This window comes from Neophocaena asiaeorientalis, unplaced genomic scaffold (genome assembly GCF_003031525.2).
Source record: "Neophocaena asiaeorientalis asiaeorientalis breed wild unplaced genomic scaffold, Neophocaena_asiaeorientalis_V1.1 scaffold85, whole genome shotgun sequence".
NCBI lineage: Eukaryota > Metazoa > Chordata > Mammalia > Artiodactyla > Phocoenidae > Neophocaena > Neophocaena asiaeorientalis.
This window is the reverse complement of record NW_020174301.1, coordinates 8,517,522-8,534,915: the sequence shown is the minus strand read 5'-3', so window position 1 is coordinate 8,534,915 and position 17,394 is coordinate 8,517,522. Positions and strand designations below refer to the sequence as shown.

At 38.8% G+C, this 17,394-nt stretch overlaps 1 protein-coding gene across 3 annotated transcripts in view; it reads left to right on the top strand.

Annotated features, from left to right (window-relative positions):
- The window catches only part of CACUL1 (CDK2 associated cullin domain 1), a 72,407-nt gene that overhangs the window by 46,026 nt on the left and 8,987 nt on the right, over positions 1–17,394 (top strand). For 2 of the 3 annotated variants that reach the window (XR_003004639.1, XR_003004638.1), the window contains exons 5-9: positions 2,690–2,792; positions 4,790–4,879; positions 8,458–8,596; positions 15,708–15,751; positions 16,170–16,357. Coding sequence is in view for 1 of the 3 variants with exons in the window: in XM_024755947.1 (XP_024611715.1) it covers positions 2,690–2,792; positions 4,790–4,879; positions 8,458–8,596; positions 15,708–15,751; positions 16,170–16,210 (417 nt within the window). In the remaining 2 variants the exon portion in view is untranslated. Of the gene's footprint in view, positions 1–2,689; positions 2,793–4,789; positions 4,880–8,457; positions 8,597–15,707; positions 15,752–16,169; positions 17,389–17,394 lie in introns of those variants that run through there. The other variant, XM_024755947.1, reaches the window with a different exon arrangement.

The window sequence follows — 17,394 nt, the reverse complement described above, 5'->3', positions numbered from 1 at the left end:
GGATCTAAATGTTAGTGTTCCTGTTGAATGGGAAGAGCCCTTAGAAACCGTTGTCCCACTTTCTCTTTGTTGATTAGATTAGGGAATGGGTTCTTTAGGTTGATCCTACAACCTAAACCTAGAGAATGGGTTGTAGCCTAGAGATAAACTGTGTGTAATACCAATCTTCAAAATGATTTATTCTCCATAAGATATGCTTTACTGAAAAACACAGAACATTGGGAGGAATCCGTGTTATCAGTGGGAGACTACTATTTAAATAATTTATGGAGGATATTTACTGTAGAAAAATACGCAGTTAAAAATAATGACATGTCAAAAACCCTGCAGATGGGCTTCCCGGGTGGCGCAGTGGTTGAGAGTCTGCCTGCTAATGCAGGGGACACGGGTTCGAGCCCTGGTCTGGGAAGATCCCACATGCCGCGGAGCAGCTAGGCCCGTGAGCCACAACTACTGAGCCTGCGCGTCTGGAGCCTGTGCTCCGCAACAAGAGAGGCCGCGATGGTGAGAGGCCCGCGCACCGTGATGAAGAGTGGCCCCCACTCGCCACAACTGGAGAAAGCCCTCGCACAGTGCACATATGGTCACCTTATCTTTGATAAAGGAGGCAGGAATGTACAGTGGAGAAAGGACAGCCTCTTCAATAAGTGCTGCTGGAAAAACTGGACAGGTACATGTAAAAGTATGAGATTAGATCACTCCCTAACACCATACACAAAAATAGGCTCAAAATGGATTAAAGAATTAAATGTGAGGCCAGAAACTATCAAACTCTTAGAGGAAAACATAGGCAGAACACTCTATGACATAAATCACAGCAAGATCCTTTTTGATCCACCTCCTAGAGCAATGGAAATAAAAACAAAAATAAACAAATGGGACCTAATGAAGCTTCAAAGCTTTTGCACAGCAGAGGAAACCACTATCAGCTCGGTGCTTTGTGACCACCTAGAGGGGTGGGATAGGGAGGGTGGGAGGGAGGGAGACGCAAGAGGGAAGAGATATGGGAACATATGTATATGTACAACTGATTCACTTTGTTATAAAGCAGAAACTAACACACCATTAAATAAATAAATTAATTAATTAAATCCACTCATGCTGCAAAAAAAAAATAATGACATGTCTGTATGTTATTTTGGAGAGAATCTTTTCAACATACAATGTTAGGTGAAAAAGCAAGATGTAAAGCAGTGTGTGTTATATTTCATTAGCAAGTGTTTTCTTCTTCATTTTAGAGGAAAAAAAAGCATATCCAAAAAAATGTAAGAACATTTTAGAAAGAATATACAAAAGTTTTCGCAGTGCATAATGGGGCCTTTGGGAATGCGACAGAAGGTCTGCTTGGGAGACTCCTTTTTATTGCATACCCTTTTGCGTGGTTTTATTTTGTAATTAATGTGCATGTTATATATATATATATTTGGCTGTGTTGGGTCTTCATTGCTGCACGTGGGCTTTCTCTAGTTGCGGTGAGAGGGGGCTACTCTTCATTGTGGTGCCTGGGCTTCTCATTGCAGTGGCTTCTCTTGTTGTGGAGCACGTGCTGTAGGCGCATGGGCTCAGTAGTTGCAGCACATGGGCTCTAGGGCGCGGGCTCAGTAGTTGTGATTCACGGGCTTAGTTGCTCTACGGCATGTGGGATCTTCCCAGACCACGAAATGAACCTGTGTCCCCTGCAATGGCAAGCAGATTCTTAACCACTGCACCACCAGGGAAGTCCCTTATGATTTTTTTAGAGAGAAAAAAACATGTTAAGAATTGAGAGAATCAGTGAGCCAACTTATTGACATTCATTCCTCTTTGTATTTTCCACTCCTGTGCATTGAGTTAACATTTAAACATAAACAAATTCAATCTTTTTTTTTTTTTTTTTTTTTTAATTCAATCTTTTTTACCTGCCAATCATTCTAATTAGGATGCTTTTGGCTGCAAGAAACAGAAAACCTGATTCAAAGTGATTTGTAAATGAGAAAGGTATTATCTCTTGTAATAAAACTTCAGAAATACGGCAGTTTCTGGGTTGGTTGAATCCGTGGTTCAACAATGTTACCAAAGTCTCAGGTTGTTTTTTGTCTCTTTGCTTTACACATCTGTTTCATCTTGTTCTCCTCATGGTTGTAAGATGATTTTTACTCAAGCCTAGGTTTCCCTTAGTCTGGTTGGGTTACCTTGGATCACTTGTCTACCTTTGAACCAAAGACCATCCATCCCTAAGGAATGCCATAAGCTGAATGACTTAGACTAATCATTAAAGTGAAATGTAGGGGAGTCAACCAGTGCATGCCCACTGCATGCTTTCAGCCTAGATCATTGATAAATAGGGTACCTTTCACTAGTGTTTCCTGGTGTTGCCTTTAGCTGATGATGTAGTCATTTAAAAGGGCATATTAAGTGCCTGTCATACAATATGGTCCATTGAATCCCTGTCTAGTTAATGTTGAGTATCTTCCCGTGTTCTTTTGTATGCATTTATAGCATTTTATCTTTATGTGCTATGAACCCCATGCTAGGAAGACTATAACTAATAGTGGCAGGGCTTTTGTTTTCTGATGTTGGGTTTTTATGTTTTAATTGATGCCTTTATGAATTGTTTCCTAAAATAATTTATTTTTTAGTGCTTCAGTTCATTAGACTAATCATTTCTCTCTAATTGATGCACTGAAAAATAACTTATTTTCTTTTTCAGAATAAGTTTTACATCGAAACCAAGCTTAACAGAGACTTAAAAGATGACCTTATAAAGCTGTTTACGGAACATGTTGCAGAAAAGCACATTTACAGCCTAATGCGTAAGTAATTAATCTTACGGGGATGACATAACAGTAGCAGTGTTTTGGGGGTTTTTTTTTTAATCAAAGAGCATTGGCATCTAAACCTCAATGTTAATGTCTTCTGAATCTTGTAGTGATCATAAAGCCCAATTCTATACAGAGAGACACTGAGGAATTGAAAATGTGACATGAAGATCACCCAGTGAGCTGGGAGCAGCCAGGTCATTGGACAGTGCCTTCATATCTGGCATGATACTTGCTGCCTTTTTTTTTCTCTGACATTGGGGGAAATATTAAGGAGTTCACCCGTAACTTTGTTACTGGTAATTCTAGAAGGAGTGTAGTGTTAATATCTTTGAAATGGTAGTACAGTATCCTCTCAGTTTACTTATTTGTACTAAAAAAAAAGGTAGATGACAATTAAGCTTTTGAGAAAGTAAATCATAAGTTAAATAAAGCATATGAGAATTAAACATATGTAAAGTACCTAGCACCTGTTAAATGCTCAATAAGTATTTTCTTCCCTCTCTCAAGCTACTTCTCCCTCAAATTCCCATTTTCTTTTCCTTAAAAGGGGAGTTCAACTGGAAAATTTTACTTTTAAAGACTTTTCCTACAATGAATTTTAAGTGGAGAGGATTTTAGTGAAATATTATACCTTCTTAACCTTACCTTTTGTTACTGAATGTGATTATTTTCAGTTAATTCATCCCAAATTAATTTATGTACATTTTACGTATAACTTAACCTGTGAATTTATCATTTCCTTATAGCTATCAAATTTGACATAGGTGGTTATAGTTATGTAGAAGTTGTTTGCAAATGTATATATTTGACCACATAATGAATGTGTGATTGAACATAAAGAGTTAGTGGAAACAACACTTACTGAAAACCAAACAATCGGTCAAAAAGTAGGAGGAAGATGGATTAATAGAGATAGACCCTGGGTTTGGGGTACATGTTGAAATTAGAGAGAACCTTGAGTAGACTAGCCTCTAAGAACTTAAAATTTAGAATTTCAATTTTTAAACATGACATTTTAAAATATGATTTTTCTGCATTGCCTAGCATTGCAAACGTAATTTACGTTGCATGTTTGAAACTACAGAAATCATTGCTGGCCAAGTGAGATGGTGTTTCCATTTTTTAAAAGGTGGGGATAGAAGAAAACAACTTATATAATTTTACAAGCTGGCTTAGATGAAAATTATGCCAAGTTTCATGGGTATTTGGTTAGTAAATTACAGATCTTTGAGAGATGAATTAAAAATGAGCTGTTTTGAGTCAGTAGTATCTGTCATATTCATTAAATGATGGAGTTCGTTTATATATGTTTTGTCTAGAGGAAGTATTTGTATCCATTTAACATATTTTAATAATATTTTTGTGTGACCATAGATAACCTAAAAGAAAACTGACTCTGTTGTCATGTTTAGTCAGCGTCACATGGTTAGACAGTGTGATCTCTTGCCTTTACCTTTAGTAAGAAAAAGTACCTGCAGTTGTAGCATTTGGGAAAGTGAGTTTCTGACTCTGATCTCAGTTACTAGAATTACTAATAACATGTCTTTCAGAAAAATTCCAAGAGCCTCATATATGGGTGATTTGGGGGAAAGGGAAATGATTGAGGGAGTTAGAGAATATTTCATTCCCCAAATGTAAATCTTTTGAATCGTGAAGTTAATGGGAAGTATTTATAGCTCACTCACTAAGTACCATGAATACTGTTGCTTTTAGAAAGCTTTACTTATTTTCAGAACCTCCATCAATTGAATCATTTCTGTTCGTGTTTCAACAGATACGCACATATCTACTTGTTAGATTGAGCCTCTACTGCACTGGATTTAAAAAAAAAAATCTTTAGTGTACAACTACTTGGTTTGCCCTCTTGGGCTGTTCTTTTCTTGCCCTTGTTTACCCTTCAGTCTTTGGGAGAAATAGTGATAGAAAGTGAAACCTTGACAATCAATAAAGTGTTGTATCATTTTTATAACCCATTTACTCTATTTCAGCTTTACTTTTAGAAGCCCAGTCAACACCATTTCAGGTCACACCTTCAACTATGGCAAATATTGTGAAAGGCCTGTACACTCTCAGACCAGGTAAACATTCATCATTTCTTTAGGGGTTGGACTTGTTTGTTTGTTTATGGCACTTCCAGCCCTATCTGCGAGAGGATAGTGTTTCTTTGTGTTTTCTGAGGTCTAATGGTATTTGGATTTGTTATAGCAAAAAAATTGAGTATATACTCATCGTTGTGAAATGTAAACTCAGGACCTCACTTGGAAATCTTTCTATGCTAGTGAAAACCAACTAGTTTGGGGAATACAAAAATAGTTTGTAGGAGACACTTTAGATAAAGTCGAATCTTATGTCTGGCATTAATCTCTTTTTTTGTTGTGAGGTTCTTCTTCACTTCTACCCCACATTGCAAATATGCATGGGCATATACAGTCACAACTCCATCTTGTTAGGCCTATTATATAACTTACAAGGAATCTAGAAGTGTTGGTAAAGTTACAGTCATTTCATAAGGATAGTTTGAGGAGAAAGATAGAATAGCAGAACCAAAAATCAAAGATCACTGTATTCAAAGGCATGGTTTGTAAATTATCTTAATGTATCTGTCTTGTAATAAAAACATTGTGGGACTTCCCTGGTGGTGCAATGGTTGGGAATCCGCCTGCCAGTGCAGGGGACACGGGTTTGAGCCCTGGTCCAGGAAGATTCCACATGCCGCAGAGCAACTGGGCACTTGTGCCACAACTACTGAGCCTGCGTTCTAGAGCCTGCGAGCCACAACTACTGAGCCCTCATGCCACAATTACTGAAGCCCACGCACCTAGAGCCTGTGCTCCGCAACAAGAGAGGCCACCGCAATGAGAAGCCCGCTCACTGCAATGAAGAGTAGCCCCTGCTCGACGCAACTAGAGAAAAGCCCGCACACAGCAGTGAAGACCCAATGCAGCCAAAAATAAATAAATAAAAAAAAAAAAAAAAAAAAACATTGTGAATTTAAAGGACTCTCAAGATGCTTTTGTATGTATCTTTCTGTTTTTAACCCAGAGCCTCAAACTTAGCATAGTTGTCTAGCCAATTAAAAAATGTCCATAGGAGAGAGATTGCAGAAGTTCAGGGTAGAAAATCATTTTTCAGTGTAGAAACTTAAGGTTTGCTTTTTTGACAGCAATTATCTTTTTATGAAATTCTTTTGTCATTTGAGGATTGAATGAAATAAAACGTGATCTAAAGAGCTTAACATAGTACCTGATAACGTAATGAGCATGCTAATATTAACTGTTGTTACTACTATTCAGTTGGGTCCAGTGGTTATTTTATTTTAATTAATTGATGTCTGAATAGTTTACTTAATTTAAAAGATATATCAGAATTTAGCTTGCTAAAATGGAAACCAGTTTAAAACTGATACTAGGGGTAGACTGTGATACCCAGAAGTACCGTCTTTCTCAGGCTACTTTCAGCAGTTAGTGACTTCTAGAGTAGTCAAATGTAATGTTACTTAAATTTGGATCAGTTCTTGCTCTATTCGTCATAATTTTTAGACAAATTATTCCTATAAAGTAATTATTTATATAAAGTAGCAAAAAGGTTGCATGTGTTCAATAAACTGATATATTTCTTTTTCCAGTTTCTTAGAATTTTGAATTTCATTTTACTAAATGTGATGAAAATAGCTCATGAGTTTTTCTTTTAGTGCTGGGTTATGAATGATTTTTTTCTTTTTCTTTTGGAAGACATCCAAATACAGTATGACAGATTTCTAAATTCTCCCTCCCAAGTGGGCAGCTTTATCAGCTCTGGGTTTTATCATAAGTAACAAAATTGCAGAATAAAACTAGTCATTAAGGGTAAAAAAACTTATAGATGCTTCTTTATCTAAATGCTATTTTTATCCAGGTTTGAGCTCTTGTAATAGGTTTCATACTACTTGTGAGGAGAATTCTGTATTTGAGAACTGTCCTTATGAAAAGGTGAATTTTATCACAGACTAACCTTTTGCTGTCCTAGCTGTTTTCTGAGATACTATTAAACATATTTTGACATTTACTTGTCTTGCCCGGGCCCATTGTGTTCCTAGTTTGTTAAAGCAGATTTATTCACCTGACAGATTATGGTTAAACTATTTTAAAAGTTGGATTTTAAATGTAAAAGTTTCTTTCATTGCAGTAGTTCTTAAGTGCTGATTTTTATATAATGAATGCATCTGAATCACCCAAAAAAGTTTGTTAAACTGTAGGTTCCTGGGCCCTAATCCTTGGAGGTTCTGATAACATCTGTTATTTAGATGTGTTTCTACCTAGTCTTTAGAAGCTCAGTCTAGGAATAGTTCCCATCATCCCATGCTGCACTTCTTCATTTAATACATGCACTTTTCATTGTTTCTTTATCTTTATTTTAATGATTGCCTGGTGTTCCATAAAATGTCAGACTGGTTTGACTCCTTGCCAACTCTGACTGATGGGTTAGTGGTTCCTCAGGGCACTGAGTTGAAACTCTTTCTAAAGCCATATTTGAACTGAGCTTGAAGGAGGGACACTATTGAGAACATTTTGACATGAATTTGTACAAAGGGTGAGTGGATTGGCCTTGGTGGTGTTTGTGGTGTTGGTTTTTTTTTTTTCCCCCATCTCTAATTTAGCTATTCTTTTGGGCATTTTTTTTTTAATTTGCCAATGACCCAGCATTGCATAGCATTAAATGTGTTTTTTTCAGATTTAGAATTATTTACTTAGATTACAGTTTTTAAAATGACATTGCTGGATTAAATAGAGCATTGACATTTTATGGGTTTTTATATATATATATATATACAGCCAAGATGTTTTCCAAAAGATAAAATTTGAAAGGGCTCGATTAAAAGAATCCAAAAGGGTATAGAGATGGGCAGTATTTATATTTAGTGCTCACTGAGTAGGGGAAGAGTATCTGATCTGTTAAAACGCTTTATAATAAAGATACGAATTTATCTTTGTCATGTCTGATGCACATATTTTCCTTAGACTTCTCTTTGTCTTTTTATTTTGATGAATGTTTATTTTTCTGTAGGTTATTCTGTTGATCTTTTATCTTTTCCTTAATAATTTGATAACCATTTAATTCTGTTTTCTTTCACTGTTACATATGTTTAATTTGCTGTAATTTAATGTGAGTCAAAGTAGGTTTATATTTTTAAAGTACTTACCAGTTATCTCTTCCATCTCCCTCCGCATTTTTGAGGTACTTTTTTTATATGTCTGCTTACTACCATATGTACTATTCTATTCTTAGGCCAGTGTATTGTTTTAATTAATGCTTTATAGGGCTAAGTATTTCCACCAAATCCCTTCCCTCCAAGTCCCTTCCTGCTCAGAACTCTTTGGTTATTTCATTCATGTTTTCTTCCATATTTAGAATTTTTGATAAGTTTCCTTCAAAAATTCTCTAGGGATTTTTGTTAATGTTGTTAAATCATAAAAAATATAAAAATATCCACTTTCTGTAAATTCTATTTAGAAAGGAAACTTAGCCTCTTTATCAGAAGGGGTTGCACTAGTTTTTTTCCCCATTTTAAGTTTGGTTTAATACATAATCTTGTTCTTTGGGAAGAAAACTTTCCCTTTTCTACTTAATTTAATTTGTCTATACGATCTCCTTAATGAATCTTTTCCTTCCCTCACAGAGTGGGTTCAGATGGCTCCGACTCTATTTTCTAAATTTATTCCAAACATTCTCCCTCGTGCAGTGGAGTCTGAACTTTCTGAATATGCTGCTCAAGATCAGAAACTTCAAAGAGAACTTATACAGAATGGTTTTACAAGGCAAGTTTTCTTTTCCTTTTGTGACAAAGTATGTCCATTTCCTTTGGCTTGGCAGGGGAGGGTTGCCAGCATTCTTAGAATGGGAGACGGCTGTGCGAGAGTCAAGGTGGTGTTGCTGGGAGAGGTGGTGAGCTCCCTTCGGTGGAAGTGCTGAAGCTGGGTTTTGATTTTATGGGAGCTGCTCTTCACTTAAGTGGAGTTTGAAGAAGGGATTTCTCATTGGGTGGGCAGTTAGGCTGGACAGCCTCCAAAGAGCTCTCCCAACTTTCATCCGCTTATACTAGTTTTGAATATTTGGAAAAACCTTGTAGAAATTTTATGATCAGTTATAATGTACGTTTATGACTAAACTAGCAAATGATTTTATGACTAAACTAACAAATGATATTGTAACTAAACTGGTAAAGAGCCTTCAGATTCTGTTTTCATATTTCCATTTTTCCCCTAAATTCTAGTTGTTTCTTCTTAAAAAGTAGGTTATCACTTATATGTGTCCACAAAATTTGCCTCCCTCGATTTTTTTATTTTTAAAAAATTTTCTCGTGTTTATTTTTTATTTTTGGCTGCGTTGGGTCTTCGTTGCTGCGTGCAGGCTTTCTCTAGTTGTAGCAAGCGGGGGCTACTCTTTGTTGCGGAGTGCGGGCTTCTCATTGCAGTGGCTTCTCTTGTTGCGGAGCATGGGCTCTAGGCGCGCAGGCTTCAGTAGTTGTAGCACGTGGGCTCAGTATTTGTGGCGCCCGGGCTTAGTTGCTCTACGGTATGTGGGATCTTCCTGGATCAGGGATCGAACCCATGTCCCCTGCATTGACAGGCGGATTCTTAACCACTGTGCCACCAGGGAAGTCCAGCCTCCCTTGATTTTGCTATAAACACTTCGCTAATTTTTCTAAAATTTGCAATTCAGTATCATGGCTTTATCCCAGAAAATCTTTCAAAGTGCATATTTTCAACCAAAATTATGTAAAAATTTTGTGATTCCCTATGGGAAAGCACCCTGTTCTGTCACCAAATCATTAAAGGGTACAGTAGTACTTTTTTTTGTTTGTTTATTTTTGTTTTTTTAATATCTTTATTGGAATAAGTAGTACTTTATAGTTTCATAATCCTGGCCCTCTCCTTAGCACTTTTGCATATCTTCTTTTATTTGAATCCCTCGCCATTAAAGGAAGAAAGTTGTAGAAAGGAAGACACCTGGGTTCCTCGCTGAGGCATAGTTGTGACCACAAGCAGTAGGTTGGGTATTGACTCACTTATCTGGCTGGGGCAGAGGGTGGACACTGTCTTCCATAGACTCTGAGGCCATGCTCATTCTCAGAATACCAGCCTTGATCAAGATCACTGTTCCTAAGTTTCTAATTTCAGCACAGGTTAGGAAAGAAAGCAGATAATTTGTTCTCTGTTGACCCATGGATTGGCATTTATTCCCTTTTTGTCCTGGTGGCATCTTTATTTATGTGGCAGAGGGGGCACTGAGTAATCCATGGGTCATTACTCCCCTCACTGGCAGCTCACACTGGAAAGGTTCAGTCAGCCATCACAGGGAAGCTGTGTAGACAAGCCTGCTAACCCTGCCTTTCCTATGGCAAGAAAAGGCCAGTGGGAGATTCTGCATGTAAACAGCTGACTTCCCTCCCTGATGTCCGGTGGTCAGGGGTCTCCTGACATCAATTGTAATATTTCTAACAATTATTTTCATACACGGAATGAGGCCACTTAATGCTATGGTAATTTCACTCGTTCATTTTTGAAGAGCTGATATATTTATTTATAGGGTGTTTTTAAAAAGGTATAAAAAGTACATACTGAGAAGTTTTATTCCCACCTGTCTCCTTCTCTGCTCCCAGCCTTTAGGCAGCTGTTTTTATTAGTGTCTTATGATTCCCTCCAGTGCTTATTTTATATGCAGATATAATCGAATACAGTATATATTCTTAATTTTTATTCCTTTCTTACGCATTTCATTGTGTAGATGTACTATAACTTATTTAACCTGTCCCCCGTAGATGGCAACCTGAATTATTTCCAGTCTTCTGCTGTTACAGAGAGCGCTGCGTGCGTAACTTTGTACCTGTTGTCAGTATGTTTGGAGAATAACTCCCTTTTGGAGAATAAGTTAGATTGCAAGGTCAAGAGTAAATGCAGCGGTAATTTTGATTAAATTGCCAAATTGCCCCCCATAGGGGATTGTGCCATTTTGCATATCCACTAGCAAAGTTTAAAAGTGCCTGTTCTTCATGGCCTTGCCTAGAGTATGTTGTTACGCTTTGAATTTTCGCCAATCTGGCAGGTGAAAAATAATTAGTCAGAGTTGGTTTCGTTTGCATTTCTCTTATTATATGAGTGAGGCTGAGCATATTTTCATAGGTTTTTATTGCTTTTCCTGTAAACTGTTTCTGGTTTTCTCATTTTTCTATTTGATTGTTAGTCTTCTTTTCCTGGCTTCTAGGAGCTCTTTCTGTAGTGAGGAGATTGTTTGCCCAAGATAAGAGTTATTTTTCTGTTTCTTTTGACTTCGCTTATGGTGGTTTTTTGTCTTATTTGAAGTCATGCAGACGTTTTTTTACTTTATGTAGCTAACTTTATCAGGTTGTTTTCTGTGTGGCTTATGTATTTTGAATTATAGTTAGAAGTTTTTCCTTAAATGTTTTTAAATAAATGCAGAATACGCTGAGTATACCTCTTATGTTTTCTCCTAGGCTCACCATAATTTTGAAGTCTTTTATGCTTTTTTTCATGTTTTATTTGAATGTTTGCTTCTAATTTTAGAGATGAGCTTACTGATGCCTTTAACAAATAAACAGCCTTCTGAAAACTTTTATTTCTGTGAAGCAGTGTAGGAAGATAGCTCTTGTAGATTTCTCTGAACATCTTGAATTCACCTTCCAGAAGAATGTGTGGAACTATTTAAACATATTTGTGGGATCTTCCCAGACCGGGGCACAAACCCGTGTCCTCTGCATCGGCAGGTGGACTCTCAACCACTGCACCACCAGGGAAGCCCCAGAGATACTTTTGTAATCCTAATTTTGGAACTGGAATAAGAGAACAGGGTGCAGGACTGTTTGGTGTGTAGTTGCTTGGGATGACTGACTCCATAAATAGTCTCATTTAACATTGCCTTTGAAGGACTAGCCTAGCACTGTTCTGACAAGGCCAAGTTGGTCATATTCAGGGAAACGCCTTGGAGTTTTGGTGTAAATATGAACTTTTGTTTCTCTTAGTGGAATTCTTTCATATGAACTTTAAATGCTAGTATTCCAAAACTTGATAAAATTAAAATGTTTTATTTTACAAACTGAATTGAGCCATTTCTAGAATTAAGCTAACAAATTATTATACATTTACTATGAGGATTAAAGGCTGCCTCGTGACTTATTCCCAGTAGGCCCCGCTTTACCTGACATTCTGGACTCATGCTGGACTGGCTCAGACTGGTCAGAAAGGGTGTGCCTGCACCATATACTTAGCAACTGAAGACAGTTTGCCTGTGCTTCCAGCACTTGTGTATGGACCTTCCATATTCTGCCCTGCCAAACTTGATGCTGCCTTTGATCATTATTTGGCTAGGATTGTTTTGGAAGAAATGTCCACTGATGCAAAAATATAGTCTAAGCTATCTAACAAAAATTCTGTTACTGGCTATCCTGATATGAGCAGTCATTTTATGGTTTGTGTCTAGCCAATCACATGATTCCTGTTCAGCTTTGCAAACTATTTTTTTATTTAAGACTGTGTTCCATTTATGTGATATAGGGAGTAAGCAGCGCACAGCTTTAATGTGGATGGCACAGAGAAAGTCTTTGGAATGTTTTGAAATAATATGTGAATATTATCAAATATATCCTCTTTTGCAGTTAATGGACAGATTCTCATTTGGGCTGGAGTTTATGTGAAACATCTTTAGGTTCATGGAAATATAGCGTGGAGTTATTTCAAAGCTAGAAGTAACGTACAAGCTAAGAGCAATATTTTCTTTTTATGTATTACCTGCATAATTGAATTGCTTATTGGGGGAAGGGCAGGTTGGTGTTTGTTAAAGATTACATTACGGAAGATAAGCTCGTTTGGGAACTTCTAGCATGCAGTCTCTCAGATGGAGCATCCCCATTCAAACCAGCCTATGGGCCTCTTCAGAGGGTCTACCAGATAGCTTTTAAAGGCAAGTAAAATGTTCTTGCTGAGTGATTGTTACCTGGATTTCTGGAACAAAATAGAACCTTGTTAGGAGTATTATTGGTCTTTTAGCTGAGAGGGTCACTCCTAGCTGAGAGGATTGGGGCTTTTTCATTTAGTAGCAGGGGTCTGGTTTTGAGGGCAGCTTATAGCTTTCTAGACTTGTAGCATTATTAGGTAATGTCTCTGGCAGCCTCTCGCATGCATACACCACACTTACATTCTTTGTGCCTCCCGTTGTTTTCACATCTGCATTTTTCTCCTGTTATTTTTGCATGTTCCGTTTTTTAAAAAATTTTGGGGGGTGGGAATGAAGGCTGTCTGTAGAAGTTGAGGTTCCAGATACAAGATCCATCCTGTGTCTTCCTTTTTGCTCAGCATGAACTTACTTGTTTCAGAATATTTGGTGAATGCTACTGTGATGATACTAGTGTAAGACTCGCAGCAGGCTTTGGCCAGATACTGCGTTAACAATAGAGGTGTTTAAAAGCAGTATTAAGGCGGATCTGTTTAGGGCTCTTTAGACTGTCTAAAGCTAGTTTGTGCTAAGTTTTCCTCCAAATGCTCAGCCTAGAGAAGAGCCCTGCAGAGACCCTTTGGTGTGTTCTCTTCCTGCCGGTCCTTAAGACTCCTCACCCAGCCCAGCAAGAGGTTTCTGTCCTGGTCTTGAGTGTAACCAGAGAAAGAAAGTGGGAAACTTTGGTAATCTGGAGGATTACACAAAAGCATGAAATAATTACTTGGGCTGCATTTTAATCCATCTGTAGAGGCTATTTATGAATTATTCACTTATTAATTCAGCAAATATTTTGTATTTTCTATTATGTGCTAGATGCTGCTCTAGGTACTGGGTGAACAAGACAGGCAGAGTTCCTGTTTTTATGGAGCTTATGCTCTGCTGTTGGGAGTTAAGTAACAAACATGTAAACAGATTATTTCAAGTAATAATAAGTGCTAGGCAGAAAATGAAACAGATTATGGGATAGAGAGTGAGTGACCAAGGCATGCATGAGGGGCTGTTCCAGCTAACTTGGTGATGTAATGCCCCTAAGGAGGAGAATTCCAGCTAAACGGTAAGGAGATAGCCATGTGGCTAACTCAGGGGAAGAGTGTTGCAGGCAGAGAAAGTAGTAAGTGCAGAAGTGCTAACATGTCCAAGGGACAGAAAGAGAGCCAGAGTGGCTGAAGTATAATGAACAGGGGTAGAAAATGAGCTTGGAGGGGTAGGCAGGAGCCATGTCTCACAGGACTGGGAAAATGATTTTTTATATATATAAATTCATTTTATTTATTTATTTCTGGCTGCATTGGGTCCTCGTTACTGCATGTGGGCTTTCTCTAGTTGCGGCGAGCGGGGGCTACTCTTCGTCGAGGTGCGGGGGCTTCTCATTGCAGTGGGTTCTCTTGTTGCGGAACACGGGCTCTAGGTATGCGGGCTTCAGTAGTTGTGTCTCACAGGCTCTAGAGCGCAGGCTCAGTAGTTGTGGCGCACAGGCTTAGCTGCTCCGCGGCATGGGGGATCTTCCCGGACCAGGGCTCGGACCCATGTCCCCTGCATTGGCAAGCGGATTCTTAACCACTGCGCCACCAGGGAAGCCCTGGGAAAATGCATTTGAATTGATTTTTTTTAACTGTGATGGAAAGCCACTGAAGGGCTTTAATCAGGGGCATGAAATAATCTTATGTATGCTTTTACATAAGATTGCTCTGGCTCTTGTCTGGACTAATACTAAGACTCTTGCAGTGGTGTAGGGGAGAGATGATAGTGGTTTGGATTGGGATTGTAGCCATGGGGCTGAGGAGTGGTTGGTTTTGGATTATGTGCTGGGACGGAATGCTCCAGAGTGAGGGAAAGAGAGGAATCAAGGATGAGCTAGGATTTTGGCCTGAGTAATTGGACGGGTGGTGGTGTGATTTATTGAAGAAGTCTGAGGAAAGAGTGGGGATGGAGTGCATTCTGGCTGTGGTAAATTTGCAGTAGATGGAAGTCGTCCAAGTGGCAGTGGCTGTGAGGCAGTTGAACCTACAAGTCCAAAGTGTCAGGAGGAAATCAGAGCTGGAGATAGAAATCTGGGAGCCATTGGCATATGGATCGTATTTCAAGTCATAGGACTGGTGTGACTGCTGTCCTAGACGAAGGAGAATTTTACATGGTGAAGAAAAAGTGGCCAAGGACGGAGTGTCGGGCAGAGCTCGGAGTGTTTCAGGAAGGAAGAGGTCAACTGTGTAGATGTTGCTAAGAGACCGGGAAAGAAAAAGCTAGTGGATTGGTTATTATTACTCATTACTTAAGCATTTTAGTCATTTGTCTGAAAAACTGGAGAGACAAAAATAGGATTTACAGATAGCATAGGACTTAATCAGACCTCTATTTTATTATCTCTAAAGTGGAACTAGAAATTCTGTGGGTGTTTAAGATGAGCTGGTTATTCTCTGTAAAGGTTCACGTTCTTCTATCTGCGAGAAGGGTATTCATGTCCATTAAGATTCTGAGATTTTTCAAAAGCTTTAAGCAGTTTCTGGTCCCGTAATATGGCTTTTAGCGGAAGTTTTTGAATTTTTCTATTCCATATTTGAAATTTGCCCTGTTATATATATGCAGGTCACCAGGGATGTCGATAGTAGAGCCCAGGTTTGTCTTCAAAGATGTTTTAGTCAATCGATTTCTAGGACCCAGGGTAAACCATCTTTATAGATAGTCCTTCCTTTATTTAATAGCTTTCTATATTTAAAAGATAGCACCTTTTAGCTAAGAATATTCAGGTTATAAATGACTCAGCTACTGTTGTAAGTTTAATGTCTGTTTTAAAATAGGTTGTTAGAATTGAAATACCTGCTCTACTTCCATTGTCAATTTTGCCAATTCATTTCTCCTACTTTGTTGTGTGAAGCTATCAGTCAGTTCTGTTGACTCCCTCTTCTTTTTTTTAATCCCCAGAGGTGACCAGTCCCGGAAGAGAGCTGGGGATGAGTTGGCTTATAGTAAGTAATGATGTTCCTTACCATCCTTGATGGTTTTGTGATGTAAGGCAGCCACTGGCTATAATGATATCCAGTGTTCTTGATGGTGGTCTCCAAGGGCACTGTGTGCAGTCAGGGTCAGACTGTTCTGTAAGCTGTGGCAGCTCTGAAGCCCAGTTGCTGGTGGCAGTTTTCAGGCAGTTGTCAGGAGGCTGCCAGTTCTTTAGTCTCCACTAGACTGAGATAAAGGGCCCAGACTCAGCTCCTGATGATTTGGTCCCCTTCACTTCATTCAAAACCACATGGTTTTGAGGTTTTCTCTGATCTCCTTTTGGGGGATTGGGAGAGGGGTGAGAAATAAGTGTCAAATAAACAGACTCCTACCATTATCAAATGCTGCCGGCTGTTGATACTTTAACTCTTCTGATGTTTTTTTCAGACAGCTCATCAGCATGTGCAAGTTCCAGAGGGTACAGATAGTGAATGTATCGAATGTACTTTCCTTCCTGAAAAGAGGACACACTGGAGCTGCAGAGACTGTATTCAGAGCGCAGCGGGGTCCTGCAGACACTCAGGAGCTCTGTCACCAAGCTGTTCTTGGAAAAGGATGTTGGAGTTCTTACTTTGGTTTGTAATTTTAAAAAACAAAAAACTAACAAAACAGTTGCTGCTAGACTTGGGGATGATTTTGAAATGGGACAATCTTCTAATGACTTTATCTACAGATTCCGTGAGGAACAAGCGTCATGAAGAGTGACCATTGCTAAGTGAGATCCAGCAGCCAAAGTCAGCAGCTTCCTCCAAAAATATAAGAGCAGAAGAATCTTTTTTATTTTTTTTAAAGCACTTGTTTTGTTCATTTGCGGACTTGGCACTTTGGCATATTGGTTTCATACAGAAAGATATCTTTTGCTTTAAAATCAAGCAGATCATTACAATACAGTATTTTTCACCCCTAACCAAAACAAACCCCTTTAAAAGAGTTGGTCTTTGTTTAGCATTAGAAAGTCTTCTTACAGGAAGATGCTAACTCTGCTTCCAGTATAACTTCTCCCCCCCACCCCCGCCCGCACCATCAGTTCACAACTTTTCTACTCTGTGCCTTCAGCTTTGTGCACTTTGCAGCTCTGTGACCATGTTGTCAAACTCACAAATGCTTCCTGAAAAAGTTGATGGTATCACAGACTAACTTGCCAAGATGTCAGGTGTGACTTCACAGCAGGATGCTAAATAAGTGGGAAAATAGAAACATGGTGCACGTTGGTCAGATTTCCTCCTGCCTCACCGTGGCTTGTTCATGTTAATGTTGGGGACCAACTCTCGTAGACCATTTTCCATTCCCTCCGTCACTTAACGTGCTCTCACCGACTGCTGGAGTGTTGGCATTACGCTAGTTTAGGGCTGGCCGGTACTTTAGCACTAAAGCTCCCTTTTTAATATTGTTGAGAATTACCCAGTGGTAAAAGCTGATTCCTGTGATGCTCTACGAAGCAGATACGGTAATTAAATTCAAACATAGTCAGCGGTGTGGGATTCCTGATCGATTTCATTTTTATGGGTGAGATAAGTACTTAAAAAAAGTTTGCAGGGGCTTCCCTGGTGGCACAGTGGTTGAGAGTCCGCCTGCCGATGCAGGGGACACAGGTTCAGGCCCCAGTCCGGGA